At 43.1% G+C, this 15,542-nt stretch overlaps 1 protein-coding gene across 1 annotated transcript in view; it reads right to left on the minus strand.

Annotated features, from left to right (window-relative positions):
• Window positions 1-15,542, minus strand: part of LOC134586288 (centromere protein J-like) — a 132,672-nt gene that overhangs the window by 109,988 nt on the left and 7,142 nt on the right. Inside the window, exon 2 of the mRNA XM_063441773.1 lies at window positions 3,191-3,287. Within this exon, the coding sequence (XP_063297843.1) occupies window positions 3,191-3,287 (97 nt within the window). The remainder of the gene's footprint in view (window positions 1-3,190; window positions 3,288-15,542) is intronic.

A 15,542-nucleotide genomic window follows, 5' to 3' on the forward strand; every position in this document is an offset into this window, starting at 1 on the left:
GCAAAGCCCTGGGCCCTGATGGCCTCACTAACCTGTACTATACCACCTTTAAGGACATACTAAGCCCTTATATCACACAAGCCTTCAACCTGGCTACCCAGCAGGAAACCCTACCACCCGAATTCCTAGCGGCACATATTATAACCTTGCCCAAACCAGGAAAACCACTGACGGTTTGTCCAAATTTTAGACCTATCTCCCTGCTAAATGCCGATGCCAAAACATATGCCAGAATCTACGCGGTTAGGCTCAAAACACTCCTGCCTAGCTTGATCACAACAGACCAAGTGGGATTCGTGGAGGGTAGACAGGGCCCAGACAACTCCCGGAAAGTACTTGACATCCTCTACTACCTTAACCGCTCCAAGTTGCCGAGCACGTTACTATCCCTAGACGCTGAGAAGGCATTTGACCGACTCAATTGGCAATTCCTCCATGAAGTACTGACGAGATACGGGTTCCCACCAGACTTCCAAAACATGGTAAGAGCCCTGTACAGCACCACATCGGCCACGGTATTAAATTCAGGGTTCAGCTCTGCCCCCTTCACAATAACTAATGGCACCAGACAGGGATGCCCCCTGTCTCCCTTACTATACGTGCTAGCGCTGGAACCATTAGCGATAGCCATCCGAAGTAACCAAAATATTAAGGGGATAACCATAGGGCACATGGAATACACAATCTGTTCGCGGACGATATTCTCCTCACACTTTCCAACCCAACAATTTCACTCCCCAACCTCCACAAAGAAATACAGGAATACAGCAAGCACTCATATTACCAAATAAACCTGACCAAAACTCAAGCCATGTGCATAAACATGTCAAAAGCGGAGGAGGAACGATATAAGCTCAACTTCCGCTATGACTGGAGGGATGACTACTTAACATTCTTGTTCGTTAAGCTAACGAAACACCATTTAGGCTTATTCGCTGCCAGCTAGGTCAAGCTCCTCAAAGAAGTGGAACAAACATTGCACTCATGGCAAAACAAACTCCTCTCATGGCTAGGCCGCATAGCAGCCATCAAAATGACGATTCTACCAAAAATCCAAAAATGTTTTCGCTCCCTACAAATATCCATACAGCAGTCATACTTACAAAGACTACAATCCCTCCTGATTAGATTCAGCTGGGGAGGGAAACACCCTAGAGTCCCACGTGCCTTACTAATGCGCCAAATGGAGAAGGGCGGCTTGGGATTCCCAAACCTTAAGGCATACTACCAAGCAACACAAATCGCCAAAATACTCCATATGCACTCCACCACATACACCCCCCAGCTTCCCCCTGATGAGCAGCCCAATCGGCGAAAGGCGCGTCGGGGCTCCAGTGTATTCCGGTTTTTCAGACTGCCGTGCCGACACACATAACTTTGATGCTAACCATCTGAGGCAGCAGGGCAGGTCATCCTCTTCCTCTCAGCGATTGTTGATACATTTACTTCGTTTTGGCACTTACTACTATTAACAGAGACTGTTGTCTTTGGCATATAGTTGAAGCCCAGATGCTCTTGAAGGCACAGATCAGCATTGATTCTTCAGTGCAATTATTTGCTGTCTGGTAACACTCGTCACTCTAGTTACAGAGATAGGTGCCCTCGAAAGCACAGGATAGAGGTGTACAAATCCAGCAGGGTGTTACCAGATTTAGAAACTTTTACTTGGCAAAATCTTTATCCTATGCATTCACTCATTGACTGAGGCTCATAGAATCACACTATTAGTTAAGGCTCCCCTTGCCTTTACAATTGTCTACCTATTAGCAACATTGTTGCTCTTCTGTCCACTATTGGATCATAACATTATCCATACGTATGTGTATCATATAGCCAGTGCAGTATAGTCTGTACACAGAGTTCGTTCTTTCTGGCAGACACAGAGCGTTTAGTGACCTCAGATTGGGCAATCTCACTATTATTCAGACTGCACATGGGATAGTACACACCTATACACACAATGCTTAACAAGGATTGTAAATTTACACTAGAAATAACTTTGTTTTTTTCAAACATGTTATACCTGTGACGGACCGCCTGGCACCCCGACTGGGTGTCTCCGCCAATCACTGCTTCTTAGTAGCCTGGAGTACTATAAGCACCGCACCAAACACCATAAGCACCGTAGCCCCTTAGCCACCATAGCTTGGCTGGGGTCTCGCTGTCCTCCACCCACCCAGGACCCAATCCCAGGATCCAGCTTCCAGTAGGTATAGCTGTGTAGCTCCTACAAGAGCTAGTGATTATAGCCGGTATAGCTGTTCCCTACAATCTAGAGACAAGGCTGCGTGTTGAGGGTGAAGTGAACTGAACTGATTTTAATGGGACCACACTTGGCCTTTTAGGACAATACCCATGCAAGGGGTACTCCCACCTGGACCTGATGGAAGACTACAGTACAAAGTTACAGACCAATGACAAAATTTGTTCAAGTACAGGACATTCCCATACATAATCATACAATCCTTCCCCTCTGCCTGGGAGATAATTGAGTCAGGAACTGTACTAACTCAATTATCTCCAGACAGAAAAAAACAAACATTTTTATAAAACCCCAAAAGTTCCTTTAAATCATACAAAACCTCCACAAAAGTTAAATCCCCTGGTAGCCCCGATCTGGGTGAACAACATATCCAAAAATCACCCAGATCGGTTGAATACAGCCAAAATAATGGACTGACAACCCACTAGCCTCCCACCGCACTACATTGCAAATAGAATAGTTGGACCGAACACGCTCAAAGCTCATATGCACTCAAGAGTGCACCCACTGCGAGTTGCGCAATCTTGACACATACTATACTCATGGAAGAACGCAAAGGTTTCAAATGCCATACCTGCTGACTAACTTTTAGTTCTGAACTTCATGTACTGTTCATGGTTACTGGCACACATTTGTATTATGTACTATCTAAACACAACAACAAAGCTGTTATATCTTTACTTCTGTTCTACTCTGTCAAAAAAAGAATTCCTGGAAGTCATAGTTTTGGCCGACCACAAGCATAGTCACATGCCCAAAAGGGGTTCCATAGCATCACGGCTAAGTGCCGCTGGTGGACTGACCGGGAACCGCAAAGTTTTCATGCCGAAAATAGTTCCAGGGCATTTGCGGTTAAGTCCCCCTTATGGGTCTTTATTTCAAGGATTTTTTTGCTTTCATGGTAAATACAAAAAAAACTATACATACCTGAGTTAAAGAGCGTGATTAATTTATGTTGTTCTTTCACCAATCTCTGCAGGTGTTCCATTTGTTGCATCATTAGTTGATCAGGCTGGGCGGTGTTCTGAAAGAGGAAAAATAAAATTGAATCTAAGGATGTACATACTGTATATGTAACTGCCTCTGGAGATTATTTTTGAGATACACACACACAATATATATATATATATAGAATCCATTGGTGCCCTGCACACACACTTTCAAGTATATTTATTGATATAATGCCGGGTGCATCAAAGCCATAGTCAAAGATAATAATAGAATATACAAAAGGAAGGCTTGCACTCACGGTCTGTATAATGAAATATCTTCTTTATTCCAAAATTTTAAAACATGATATAAGTCATCGACGTTTCAGCCATCTATTGTGGCTTTCATCAGGATCAGTTTAGCACAGTTTACCACAATAGATGGCTGAAACGTCGATGACTTATATCATGTTTTAAAATTGTATATTTCATTATACAGACCATGAGTGCAAGCCTTCCTTTTGTATATTATATATATATATATATATATATATATATATATATATTTATTTTTTTTTTTTTTAACAAACCACCTGTTTTACAGATAGGATTTTGTCACACGTCTTACGGTAACCACATCCTTCTAGGGCAGCGATAGGCAACCTTCGGCACTCCAGATGTTATGGACTACATCCACCATAATGCTCTTACACCCATAATGCTAGCAAAGCATCATGGGAGGTGTAGTCCAAAACATCTGCAGTGCCGAAGGTTGCCTATGCCTGTTCTAGGGTATACAAAGTCCAGGACACATCCTGTTCAGTTTTCCTTTTTTGATGAGAAAACAGGTGCTTTAAATAAAAACAAACAAAACTAAATTCCTTGCTCTTACTAGACAGAAATACCTATCTGTAATAGGGTGGCTTTCCTAATTACCAATTTTCAAAATCAAAATAGATTTGCAATAAACAATTGTTCTCTCTCTCTCTTCAGCTCTCCTAGCTGGCTTTTTCTCCCTCTCTCTGCAGCAGGCTCTGCCTGCTAATTGACCAGCTACAGGTGAGTGTCAATTAGTTCACATCTCTGGAACTCCTAACTCCTATAGTGCCAGAAAAAAGAAGAGAAAAAAAAAAAAAAAAAACTTGTTTTCCTGGCTCGATAGTGTTAATAGGTCTCCCCCACCCTCATGGCCCCCCCACTGGGCTGAAGGGGTTAAAGCCCCTTCAGCCATTTACCTTTCTCTCCTCCTCCTGCCTGCCGCGGGCACATTCAAACAGTCCATAGGAAAGCATTTCGCAATGCTTTCCTATGGACGTCCAGCGTCTTCTCACTGTGGTCGCGGAAGTGGCTCTAGCGGCTGTCAAAGAGACAGCCACTAGAGGCTGGATTAACCCTCAGTGAAACATAACAGTTTCAGAGAAACTGCTATGTTTTCAGCTGCAGGGTTAAAACTAGAGGGACCTGGCACCCAGACCACTTCAGCTGAAGTGGTCTGGGTGCCTATAGTGGTCCTTTAAATCCAAGTTCTGGTCTGTTACAAAGCAACTAGTGCTGTTGGAGCACTGGCCCACCCTGCTCTCCAAATGTTCTGCCCCAGGGACCCATACTGTGTTTTGCAGAGTATCAGCAATGTATTTTACAAACTTAACATCTTTCCCTGGGACATTTAACTGAAAAATCTCTGGCTGCTGTTTAGCAAAGCAGGCCTGATATATCTTCCTTCAACCACTATTCCAATTTTCGCTCACATATCCTCTTCCCCAGCTCATACGTATGGGTTTGGGCAACCATGGAAATCAGAGAGTGTACCCTGGAAAGCCCATCAGCATTTCCTTGTTTTAGACCAGCCCTGTGTTCAAAAGTGAAATTAAAAGATTGTAAACTCAAAAAGCATCTAGTTACTCTGGAGTTATTTTCTTTGTTCTGATACATCCATGTAAGAGGTGCATGGTCCGTTATCAATCGGAACTTTCTGCCCAACAGGTAGTGTCCCAAGAAGAAATATATATATTTGACTTATTCAACTAAATAAACACACAGCCAGATATTACAGGTAGTATTTAAGAGAGTCTAATGCCCACTTAATAGCAAGACACACTTTTTCAACAATAGAGTAGTTCATCTTATGTGGGTTTAAACTCCTTCTCAAAAAGAAAACAGGGTGTTCTTCACCCTGGTATTCCTGTGAAAGAACAGCCCCCAAGCCCACATCAAAAGCATCTGTCTGAACGATAAAGTCCCTGGAAAAATCTGGGGTCACCAAGACCGGTTGGCTACAGATGGCTTCCTTCAGACTTTTAAAAGCCTCTTCTGCTTCAAGGCACCATTTAACTATAACTGTCAGTTTCTACCTCAAAATAACTTAAAGTTTTAGAAGAAAACAGACAGGCAAATGTTTTAATATAAAAGATATTAATTGCAAAACTGTTTTCGATGTCTATTTATTAACTTGTGGATGTGGCATACAATATGTGGGTAGGACCACTAGACCACTTAAAGGACCATTATAGTGCCAGGAAAACAAACTTGTTTTCCTGGCACTATAGTGCCCTGAGGGCGCCCCCACTCTCAGGGTCCCAATCCCGCTGGGCTGAAGGGGGAGGAAGGGGGTTAAACACTTACCTTTCTCCAGCGCCGGGCTCCCTCGGCACTGGGGACACTCCTCCTCCTTCCGACGTCATTGGCTGAAGGCTCTTGCACGGCAAGAGCAGCGCACGCATTCAGCCAGTCCATAGGAAAGCATTCTCAAACGCTGGCGAAAGCATTCTCAGACGCTGGCGTCTTCTCACAGTGAGAAAATCACAGTGAGAAGCGCCTCTAGCGGCTGTCAATGAGACAGCCACTAGAGGCTGGATTAACCCTAAAGTAAACATAGCAGTTTCTCGGTTATTTGTCAGGAATATCAAGAGACTTCAAAGTGAATATCACATTAATTAATCCTAGATGGACCTGGCACCCAGACCACTTCATTGAGCTGAAGTGGTCTGGGTGCCTATAGTGGTTCTTTAAGGACACGACATGTGTGACATGTCATGATTCCCTTTTATTCCAGAAGTTTGGTCCTTAAGGGGTTAAAGTGGGATTTCTGGAACACTGCAATAATCGAGTATTTTTTTATTTTTTATTTTTTAAACATGGGATCTCTCTATTATTCTATTAAATACTGCAATCTTTGTCATATCTATTCATGATATCCCACCCCCCCTTTTTTTCTAGTTTTCTTTTATATATCCCACTCCAAAATATTATATATCTCTGTCTTACCTATTTTTATACAAATATTATAAGTATCCGTAATGAAGTCTTTTATAATGTTATATACAAAAACAGTAATTAATTTTCTCTTTTCTGTTCTTGCTTTTATTATTTATTTATTCATATCGTTCTGTGTGAGAATGAGGATTCTATAATACTGGTAAATTCACGGACTATGAACTTCTGGAACGCATTCTTGGAATGCAAAAGTGACCATGGCGTAACCGGAAGACGTCATTAACACTCAATACGAAAATGAGGCTTGGGACGCAAAGCCTCAAATCAAGGAAACTAAGGTGATTTACATCTAGTCACCGTTCCTGATTGGCTGATGGTAGCCAGGGACGGCGCGAAAAGGATATTTAAAACAGAAATCAGACAGAGAACAACATTGCGACTGGATGCCCCCAGAGGAAGTCCATTTCAAGGACGATACGCATAGGGTTGGAAGGACAACATAGTGACTTTACTTAAGTTTTATTTATTTTTGTTAAATCTTTGTTTATTTGCTTTTAAGAAAGTGTACATAAAAATAAAGATACAGGAGAAAGCTCACAGGCCTCTTTATAATGCCACACCATCAAAACCTTTTGTTATGTAACAATCACATTTTCTTCCTAGAGCTCAATGATAATTAGCGTACATAATGTGTGTGCACTTTGCATTTCCTTTTATCTTCCATCTTACATGGTCATAATATTATTTTGAAATTTTTGAATCAGTTTCTTTGTTTTCGATGAAGCATGAGGAAATAGGATTACAAGAGAAAGCACGCAGGCCTCTCCAATGAGAGCATTAATAGCAGAACGAGTCACTCATTGATTGACCTCTCAGTATGTAGTTTCAGCAAAAATTGTACAGCAGACTCATAGCCCCACCATTAGCAATTAGTAACGTGGCATTTATTAATTGTGACTTATACCTATCTATCACAGGATTAGTTTGGGTCTGAGACCGGAATATCCCCTAGTGGATATGATTGCAAACCATGCACTATGGTTCATAGAGGTAAGCCTACCAAGCAACACAGTAGAAATAGTGAAGAAAGGTAAAGTACAGTTGGGTAATGAAGAAGATACGGTACCTCCTCACGAGGATCTGGGGGCCCCCCACCCACTTCCAGCAACATTGAAAGCCATCACAGGTCGCGAGCCACAAACATGAACAATGGCTGCCATGTCTCTGCGTGTCTGGAACCCCTCCACGTTAATGAAGTATGAAGTGCTCGACCCTTCGCAGCCATTCCTCCCTGGTGGGCATATCGGTCTTTTTCCAATAGATCGGGATGAGGGCCTTAGCTGCATTTAGTAAGTGGGATAAGAAAGATTTCTTATATGCTGAGACAAGGTTTGGTGACAAATGCAATAGAGTGAGTTCAGCTGACCATTCAATCGCATTCCCCAAGATGTCGGTCACTGCTTCTTTGATCATCTCCTAATAAGGGAGAATTTCTCGACATTCCCACCAGATGTGAATGATTGTCCCTCTCTACACCTGACACCTCCAGCACGTGGAGAGGTCTATAAGGAATATTCTATGTAGAAGGGCTGGTGTTTTATACCAAAGGGAAATCAATTTATAATTCATCTCATGGTAATGGGAACAGATGTTTCCTCTGCTCTTATGTTTCCATAGTAATACCTTATCCCATTGTGACGTTGTGAACTACTTGTCCAAGAGACCCTCCCATTGCCTTTAAAAAGTGTAGTTCACTGAAGTAGACCCGACTAGCAGGTATTGATAAAGCGTAGAAACGGCTTTGTCAAGCATGGAGCCCAGCAAGCAGAGGTCCTCGAATCAGGTGAGTTCCCTATATAGCCGTTCTTTATATGGAAGCGTATAATAATAATGTTTCGATTGTAGATATCGGAGAGAATCCAAAGGCGTCCGTTTGATTCCAGATCACGTCATTGTCCATCACGTAAAGCCCACTGGATGGGGATGTATTCCCACCCCCACCCCTAAAAAGAAAAAGGCTCTCGATGTTCAAGGTTGTTACTCACTAGGAGTACGTGACTGGGTGTTCACTAGTTCAAGGTTGTTACTCACCAGGAGTAGGTGAATGGGTGTAGGCGAGAGGTGCGGTTGGTCACAGATCATCCTCCAGAGCGTAGTGCTTGTGATGCCAGATCTCCACTGTCCCTGTGTTCAATCCCCTCTGCTCCCCACTCCAGGGAGGTATCCGAACCACCCCTATCCAGCGCCAGCCACTGTTTGTGTTTGGTGCCCGAATGCCATTCAAGGATTCGCTGCAGATCTGTGGCCTTATTTTTTTTTTTTTTTTTTAAATCGGGCAATGCCAATCCCCCCTTGTGCCTCGGTAAGCAGACTAATCGGGATCTCTTCCCCGCCATACGTATCTAATGACCGCTGTTTTCAGCGTAGAAAAAAAAAAGGCGGCCGGCTTGGAGAAGGTAGAGGACCCTCGGGAGTATATTAATTTTGGTCGTGGCACGGGTGGGTACACCCATCTGTCCAAGTCAGCTAGCAGTTTCTTCAGCAAGGGTATGAAGTTACATTGATAAATGTAATGTGTCTGTGGCACCCAGATTCGAAGATACTCAATTTTGCCAAAGCACCAGTGTAATGGGAAAAACGAGTTCAAAGTTGCGTAGTCTGCAGGGGGGAGTGTGACATTCAACACTTTGCATTTCGACAAATTGAGCTTGAGGCCTGAAAAACTGCTAAGTCTTTTGAATTCCAAGAGAAAGCAAGGCAGCGTGATCCGCGGATATGATACGAAGTTAAGGAGGTCACCTGCATATGCTGAAACCTTATGTTCCACCTCCTGCCAAGCATAACATCGGATGTTGGGGTTCAGACAAATTGGCTGAGGTAGTGGTTCCAGGAACATAGCGAACAACAACGGAGAGAGGGGGCAGCCCTGTCTCGTTTCATTGCTGATTTTGAAGTCGGTCGTCAGGGCCCCATTGACCCTCAGTGAGGCGCGCGGGTTGTTGTATAAAGCATGTGACTAATCTCTCTCCCAATCCCATCCTCCTCAACATGGCAAACATATACGACCAGTTTACACGGTCAAATGCCTTCTCTGCGTCAGTTGATAGTAATAGGAGGCGTTTCTGCATTTTCCTTGCATTATGTTGTATAGCGAAGAGTCTTAACGTGCTGTCTCGCGTCTCTCTCCCTTGGACACACCCTGTCTGGATCAAGGTCGGCAGAACGGACTGCAGTCTAGTTGATAGGACCTTCGTGAATAGTTTAGCATTCACGTTCAGCAGTGATATTGAACGATAGCTACTGCAGGTTACTGGATCCTTTCCCGGTTTGAGGAGGACTGCTATTGTCGCTACTTAATGTTTATTTTGTGTTTGTTTTTCATTTTATTTTCTTCCAATAAGTTTGTTGGATTTTATTTTTGAACTTCAAGCTGCTGTCCTGTATCCAGTTAAAGAGGTCTTTGTATCCTGGGTCTGAAAAATAACACTGTGATATGCAAGTCTAAGAGATCCATTTTGTAAGTGCATTTCTCTCCCTCTCTTTTCCATGTGTTCAATGGGATTTAAAAAAAAAAAAAAAAAGGATAGAAGTCTACGTCTTACAAAGATACCGTTACGTGCCTGCAAACAATTTACTGTGAGTGCAATATAACGTCACCAGCTTTATATAAAAACAATTTTTGTATAAAGCTTTTTTAGATTGTATATTTTATGTAAGTCACTACATTTACCTGTCACCGCACTCTGATTGGTTGGCTTGAAATCCAACCAGAGTTCTCTGTGTCATTTTACACAGTGTGGGAAAGTTCTTTGGAATTTTCCCATGCTGTGTAATTTGACTCATAACACTGATTGGTTGCTTTCAATTTGAAAAGCAACCAATCACAGTTTTATTATTCACCGTACCCGAATAATAGTGAGGGGGGGGTAATAAACGAACTCTGGAAAATAAAATGTCATACCTACCATGAGTGGGAGCTGGTACTGCTGTTTTTGTTGTGCATGCACAGTATTTTCTCTGTGCTGTGGGGGTTAATTCTCCTGCAGCACTGAGACTTTCAAACAAACGAAACAAAACGGTAATGCATTCAGCATTTGCCCTTTCATTTCATTTAGATTTCGTTTAAAGGGCTTTTGTTTGAAGGGCTTTCGTTTACGTTTTAGTAAACGAATATGAAAAAAACAATTTTCGGACGAAATTGTATTAGTACAAAAATGAATGCAAATGTCTAGTGTCTTATCCTTGAGCCCAGCTTCAATGAGTGCCTAAGACAAGGCTTGAAAAATCCCTGACGACTGGCTGCCAAGGCAAGGTATTTTGGCCTAGTGCCTGGATGTTTGTCAGCCCTTTCATTAGCACTGGCCACCTTAGGGCCACTCCAGCTCTACAAAAAGTAGGGAAGCTGGGTAAACGTAAAATAAAGTAATACAAATAATTTAGGAGTATGAGAGAATATCTGTCAGTCAGCGAGTATGTGTATGCCTGGGAGTGTGTTAAATCAGTGAGTGTGTCAGTGTATGTATGTGTGTCTGTCAGTGATTGTGTCTGTTTAGTTAACCGGTCTGATCCTTTTTACTCACTATTTTTTCCCACGCTGTGCCAGGCTCGCCACGGCTGATCCTGCCAATCCAACTAATTCCCAAAGCAAAACGCTGTGCTGCGCCAATCAGCATCTCATCATTGAGATGCATTGGAAATATTCAGTGCTTCCATGCAAACAATGAGATGCTAAACATAGGTGCTGGACTAGGAAGCCTGACTGTCGTGGTGGAGACAGGGCCGGTGCGTCCATAAACTGCTATGTTTATAATAGGGTTAATCAAGCCTCTCTAGTGGCTGTCTCATTGTCAGCCGCTAGAGGCGCTTCCGCGCTTCTCACTGTGATATTCACAGTGAGAAGACGCCAGCGTCCATAGGAAAGCACTGTGAATGCGTTCCTATGGACTGGCTGAATGCATGCGAGAAGGAGGAGGAGGAGGAGGAGGAGAGTCCCCCGCCCGGCGCTGGAAAAAGAGGTAAATTTAACCCCTTACACCCCCTAGAGCCCGGCAGGAGGGGTGCCCTGAAGGTGGGGGCACCCTCAGGGCACTATAGTGCCAGGAAAACGAGTATGTTTTCCTGGCACTATAGTGGTCCTTTAATGAAAACCAGGAAAAGGCAGACATTTTAAAAAAACAAATTTTCCTTAGTGTATATAAAAAAAGGAACCAATGGCAAGAGATATGCAAATAATTGCTGCAATAAAACTGCAGAAAAATTGGGATTGGATGATTCAAGACAAGGTGCTGCATGAACCAAAGAAAAGTTAATATAAACAAAGTGTCAGGATTACAGTATGATCCAGCACGTAGAATTGTGTAAACACAGAGGACTGATAGGTAATGTATACCGGACCTTAGAATGGCCGGACTAACGTACCAAAGAACAGTCATGAATAGCCGAGGTCAAGGGATACAGAAAGAGACACAACGATAATGAAAAGCCAGGGATGCCAGAAAACAGGGAAGTCAAAATCAATGCCAAAGTCAAATAACCAGAAAAAACGGAATCAATAATGCGCTCTCGGACAGCCAAAAGGGAAACCACAATAGGACACTGAGCAAGAGGAGAACTGGACCTAAATACCCCGCCTGTGGATCAGATTGGTTGTAACCGGCCTTTGACCCCAAAGGCAGTTACCAAGTTCCTATTTGCATGAGCTCAGTACAAACCCTCCTGTGGATTGATTGCTGCTTGGCACAACTTTTCCTGTCAGGACAGTAATTTTGCTCGGCACAACTTTTCCTGTCAGAACAGTAAATGCCATTAATCACATTTTTATGTGCAGAATACGTGACACAAAGCTCTGGGGCCTGACGATATTTACATACAAGTACTTAAGGAACGAAGTGTGGAAATAAGTAAACCTCTGATTTTAATCATTTTGGTTTTAAAATGTATTCAAAATGGGTTCAAAATTTTTGCTTGGAAATTATAGACCTGTGATTTTTAAGGACCACTATAGGCACCCAGACCACTTCAACTCAATTAAGTGGCCTGGGTGCCAGGTCCCTCTAGTTTTAACCTTGCAGCTGAAAACCTAGCAGTTTCAGAGAAACTGCTATGTTTCACTGAAGGTTAATCCAGCCTCTAGTGGCTGTCTCACTGACAGCTGCTAGAGGCGCTTCCATGATTCTCACTGTGAAAATCACAGTGAGAAGACGCTGGACGTCCATAGGAAAGCATTAAGTAATGCTTTCCAAACGGCGGTTTGAATGAACACGTGGCTTTTGCCGCGCATGCGGAGCGGACGTCGGCAGGGGGAGGAGAGGTCACCAGCGCCGAGGGAGCCCAGTGCTGGAGTAAGGCAAGTGGCTGAAGGGGTTTTAACCCATTCAGTCCAGCGGGAGGAGGGCCCTGAGGGTGGGGGGGACCTAATGACCCTATAGTGCCAGGAAAACGAGTTTGTCTTTTGTGGCTGGGAAAGGATTGGAATAATTATTAAGGGATACCATTCAGGAATTCATTGGGAAGAACATTTTTTATCAACAAATACCAGCATGGTTTTATGAAACAGGTCATATCAAGGGAGCCCAGCGCTGGAGTAAGGCAAGTGGCTGAGGGGGTTTTAACCCATTCAGTCCAGCGGGAGGAGGGCCCTGAGGGTGGGGGGGACCTAATGACCCTATAGTGCCAGGAAAACGAGTTTGTCTTTTGTGGCTGGGAAAGGATTGGAATAATTATTAAGGGATACCATTCAGGAATTCATTGGGAAGAACATTTTTTATCAACAAATACCAGCATGGTTTTATGAAACAGGTCATATCAAGCTAACTTACAGACATGTGCACCAATTAAATTTTTGTTTTCTACGAAAGATTTAGCTTTAAATAAAAATTTCATTCGTCAATCCCGAATTTCGTCTTCAAACCATTCGTTTTCGGACGAAAATTGTTAAAAATGTGTTAGTTTTCATCCATTAGGACGAAAACAGCACTGCGTGTGCGCCATAAAAAATAAATAAATAAAGCAAGGAGGGAGCCGGCATCTCTACCAGCTCCCTCCTTGCAAAAAAAAAAAAAATTACTACCCCCCCACCTGCATTAAAATCCATGGGGGTCACTATATTAATAAGTGGGAGGTTAAATCCTCCTGAATGCCCCTACTCGCGGCATTGCCAGTGGCTGCTTACTGTCATTACACACTAATTATAAATCAATATGGGTGTCACTCTGACCCCCATATTAATAACAGGGAGATTAAATCCTCCCTATTGCCCCTATAGCCTCTATAGCCGCTCGTGGCATTGCCGTGAGATGGGGTATATCGCCTAAACAAATTTAAAATTACAAGTGACTGGACAGTTATTGCTGCCCAGTCACTAGTGCAATCAATGGGGGGGGAGGGAGGGGCTGGCACAGGTAAAATCCAGCTGCCCCTACCTGTGCCAGCCCCCCCCCCCCTAGGGGCAGTGTCTGTTCGCTGTCATAAAACTAAATATAAATCAATATGGGGGTCAATAGGACCTCCATATTGATAAAAAAAGAAGGGTAAACCCTCCCCAATGTCCCTACTCGCGGCATGCTGCGAGTAGGGGCATATCGCCTAAATTGAAATTTTAAAACACTAGTGACTGGGCGGCTATAGAGGCTCTAGGGGCAATAGGGAAGATTTAATCTCCCTGTTAACACTATGGGGGTCATGGAGGGAGCTGGTAGAGATGCCGGCTGCCTCCTTGCTTTTTTTTATTTTTTTTGTGCACGCTAATGGAAACGAAAAGGTAATCATTCGGCATTTCCACTTTCCTTTCGTTTCATTTCCATTATCGTATGTTGCTCTTTCGTTTACGTTTTGCCGACGAATACGAAAAACACAGGAATTTCGGTCGAAAATGCTTTCGTTCGAAAACAAATGCACATGTCTACTAACTTAATTGCATTCTACAAAGAAGCAAATAGAAGTATAGATCATGGTGTTGCAATGGATTTGGTTTACTTGAATTTTGCTAAGGAGTTGAGTTCAAACTAAAAAAATGTTCTTGGGTAAAACAGAGTACAGAGAGGTGTCATTAATGGTAAATTTTCCAGCTGGACAAAAGCAGCGTCCCTCATGGTTCTGTTGTTGGGACCACTTCTATTTAACATTTATAAATGATCTTGAAATAGGTGTTGAAAGTCATGTTTCAGTGACTGCAGATGACACAACACTCTGTAAAGTAATACATTGTGAGTAGGATATTACTTAATTACAGAGGGATTTAGGCAGATTGGGGAACTGGGCAATACATTGGCGAATTAAATTTAATGCAGAATCCACAAAATTACTTTTTTCCTCGCCTGCCTTAGCTCCTTCTTCAATGCCATCAAGCATCGCAGAACCTGCTATCCTAACGCCAGACAATTTTACTGGTAAATTCTAAGAACTTTCATCACTGCCTGTTAATTAATGTTCACCTGGAAACCACGACCCTACACGAACGATTATATTAAGGTACACACTGCAATCACTTTTTTAATTGGCTCAACCTCAAACATGGGCACACCAACTACTTTATACCAATAGTTCTCAACTGGCTTCATGGGAATCCTTCATTTATGCTATGCAAGTCTCTTACGTTCTTACACAGTGATCCCTTAAGAGTTTCCACTGCACGTACTACTATGCAATCCCTGTGAGGGAGAAGACCTGTAGAGGATTACACTACAGAATTCAGGGAGAGAGCACCAGATATGGGTTACAACGAGACTGGTCTCATAGATCAACACCGTATCTGAAGCTTTGAAAGATGAGTTGGCCGGAATTGGCGTACCCCAGACTTTAGAAAAACTGATCCTGCTGGTAACTCTGCTTCTGCCAGCAGAGGTCTAAGTTATTACAAGGGCCAATTCCACCTTGAATCCCTGAACAAATCACTACTACTTCCCATGCACAAGTCTCAGAAGAACCTATAGAAGTGGATCATCGCCCTCTATCAGAGGAAGAGCGTGAGAGAAGTCATTCATTGGGACTCTGCCCCTCTACTGGGGAAACGATCATTTACTGCGAAATTTCCCTGTCCGTTCAGCAGAGTATTTCCTCCACCTCCTGGAACCTTGTGGCTCTTTCAGTCTCCACTTACTTCTCCATTTCTGTTTTCCTACAGTGGGGAAATGAGTAAC

Source organism: Pelobates fuscus, chromosome 2, assembly GCF_036172605.1.
Source record: "Pelobates fuscus isolate aPelFus1 chromosome 2, aPelFus1.pri, whole genome shotgun sequence".
Lineage (NCBI taxonomy): Eukaryota > Metazoa > Chordata > Amphibia > Anura > Pelobatidae > Pelobates > Pelobates fuscus.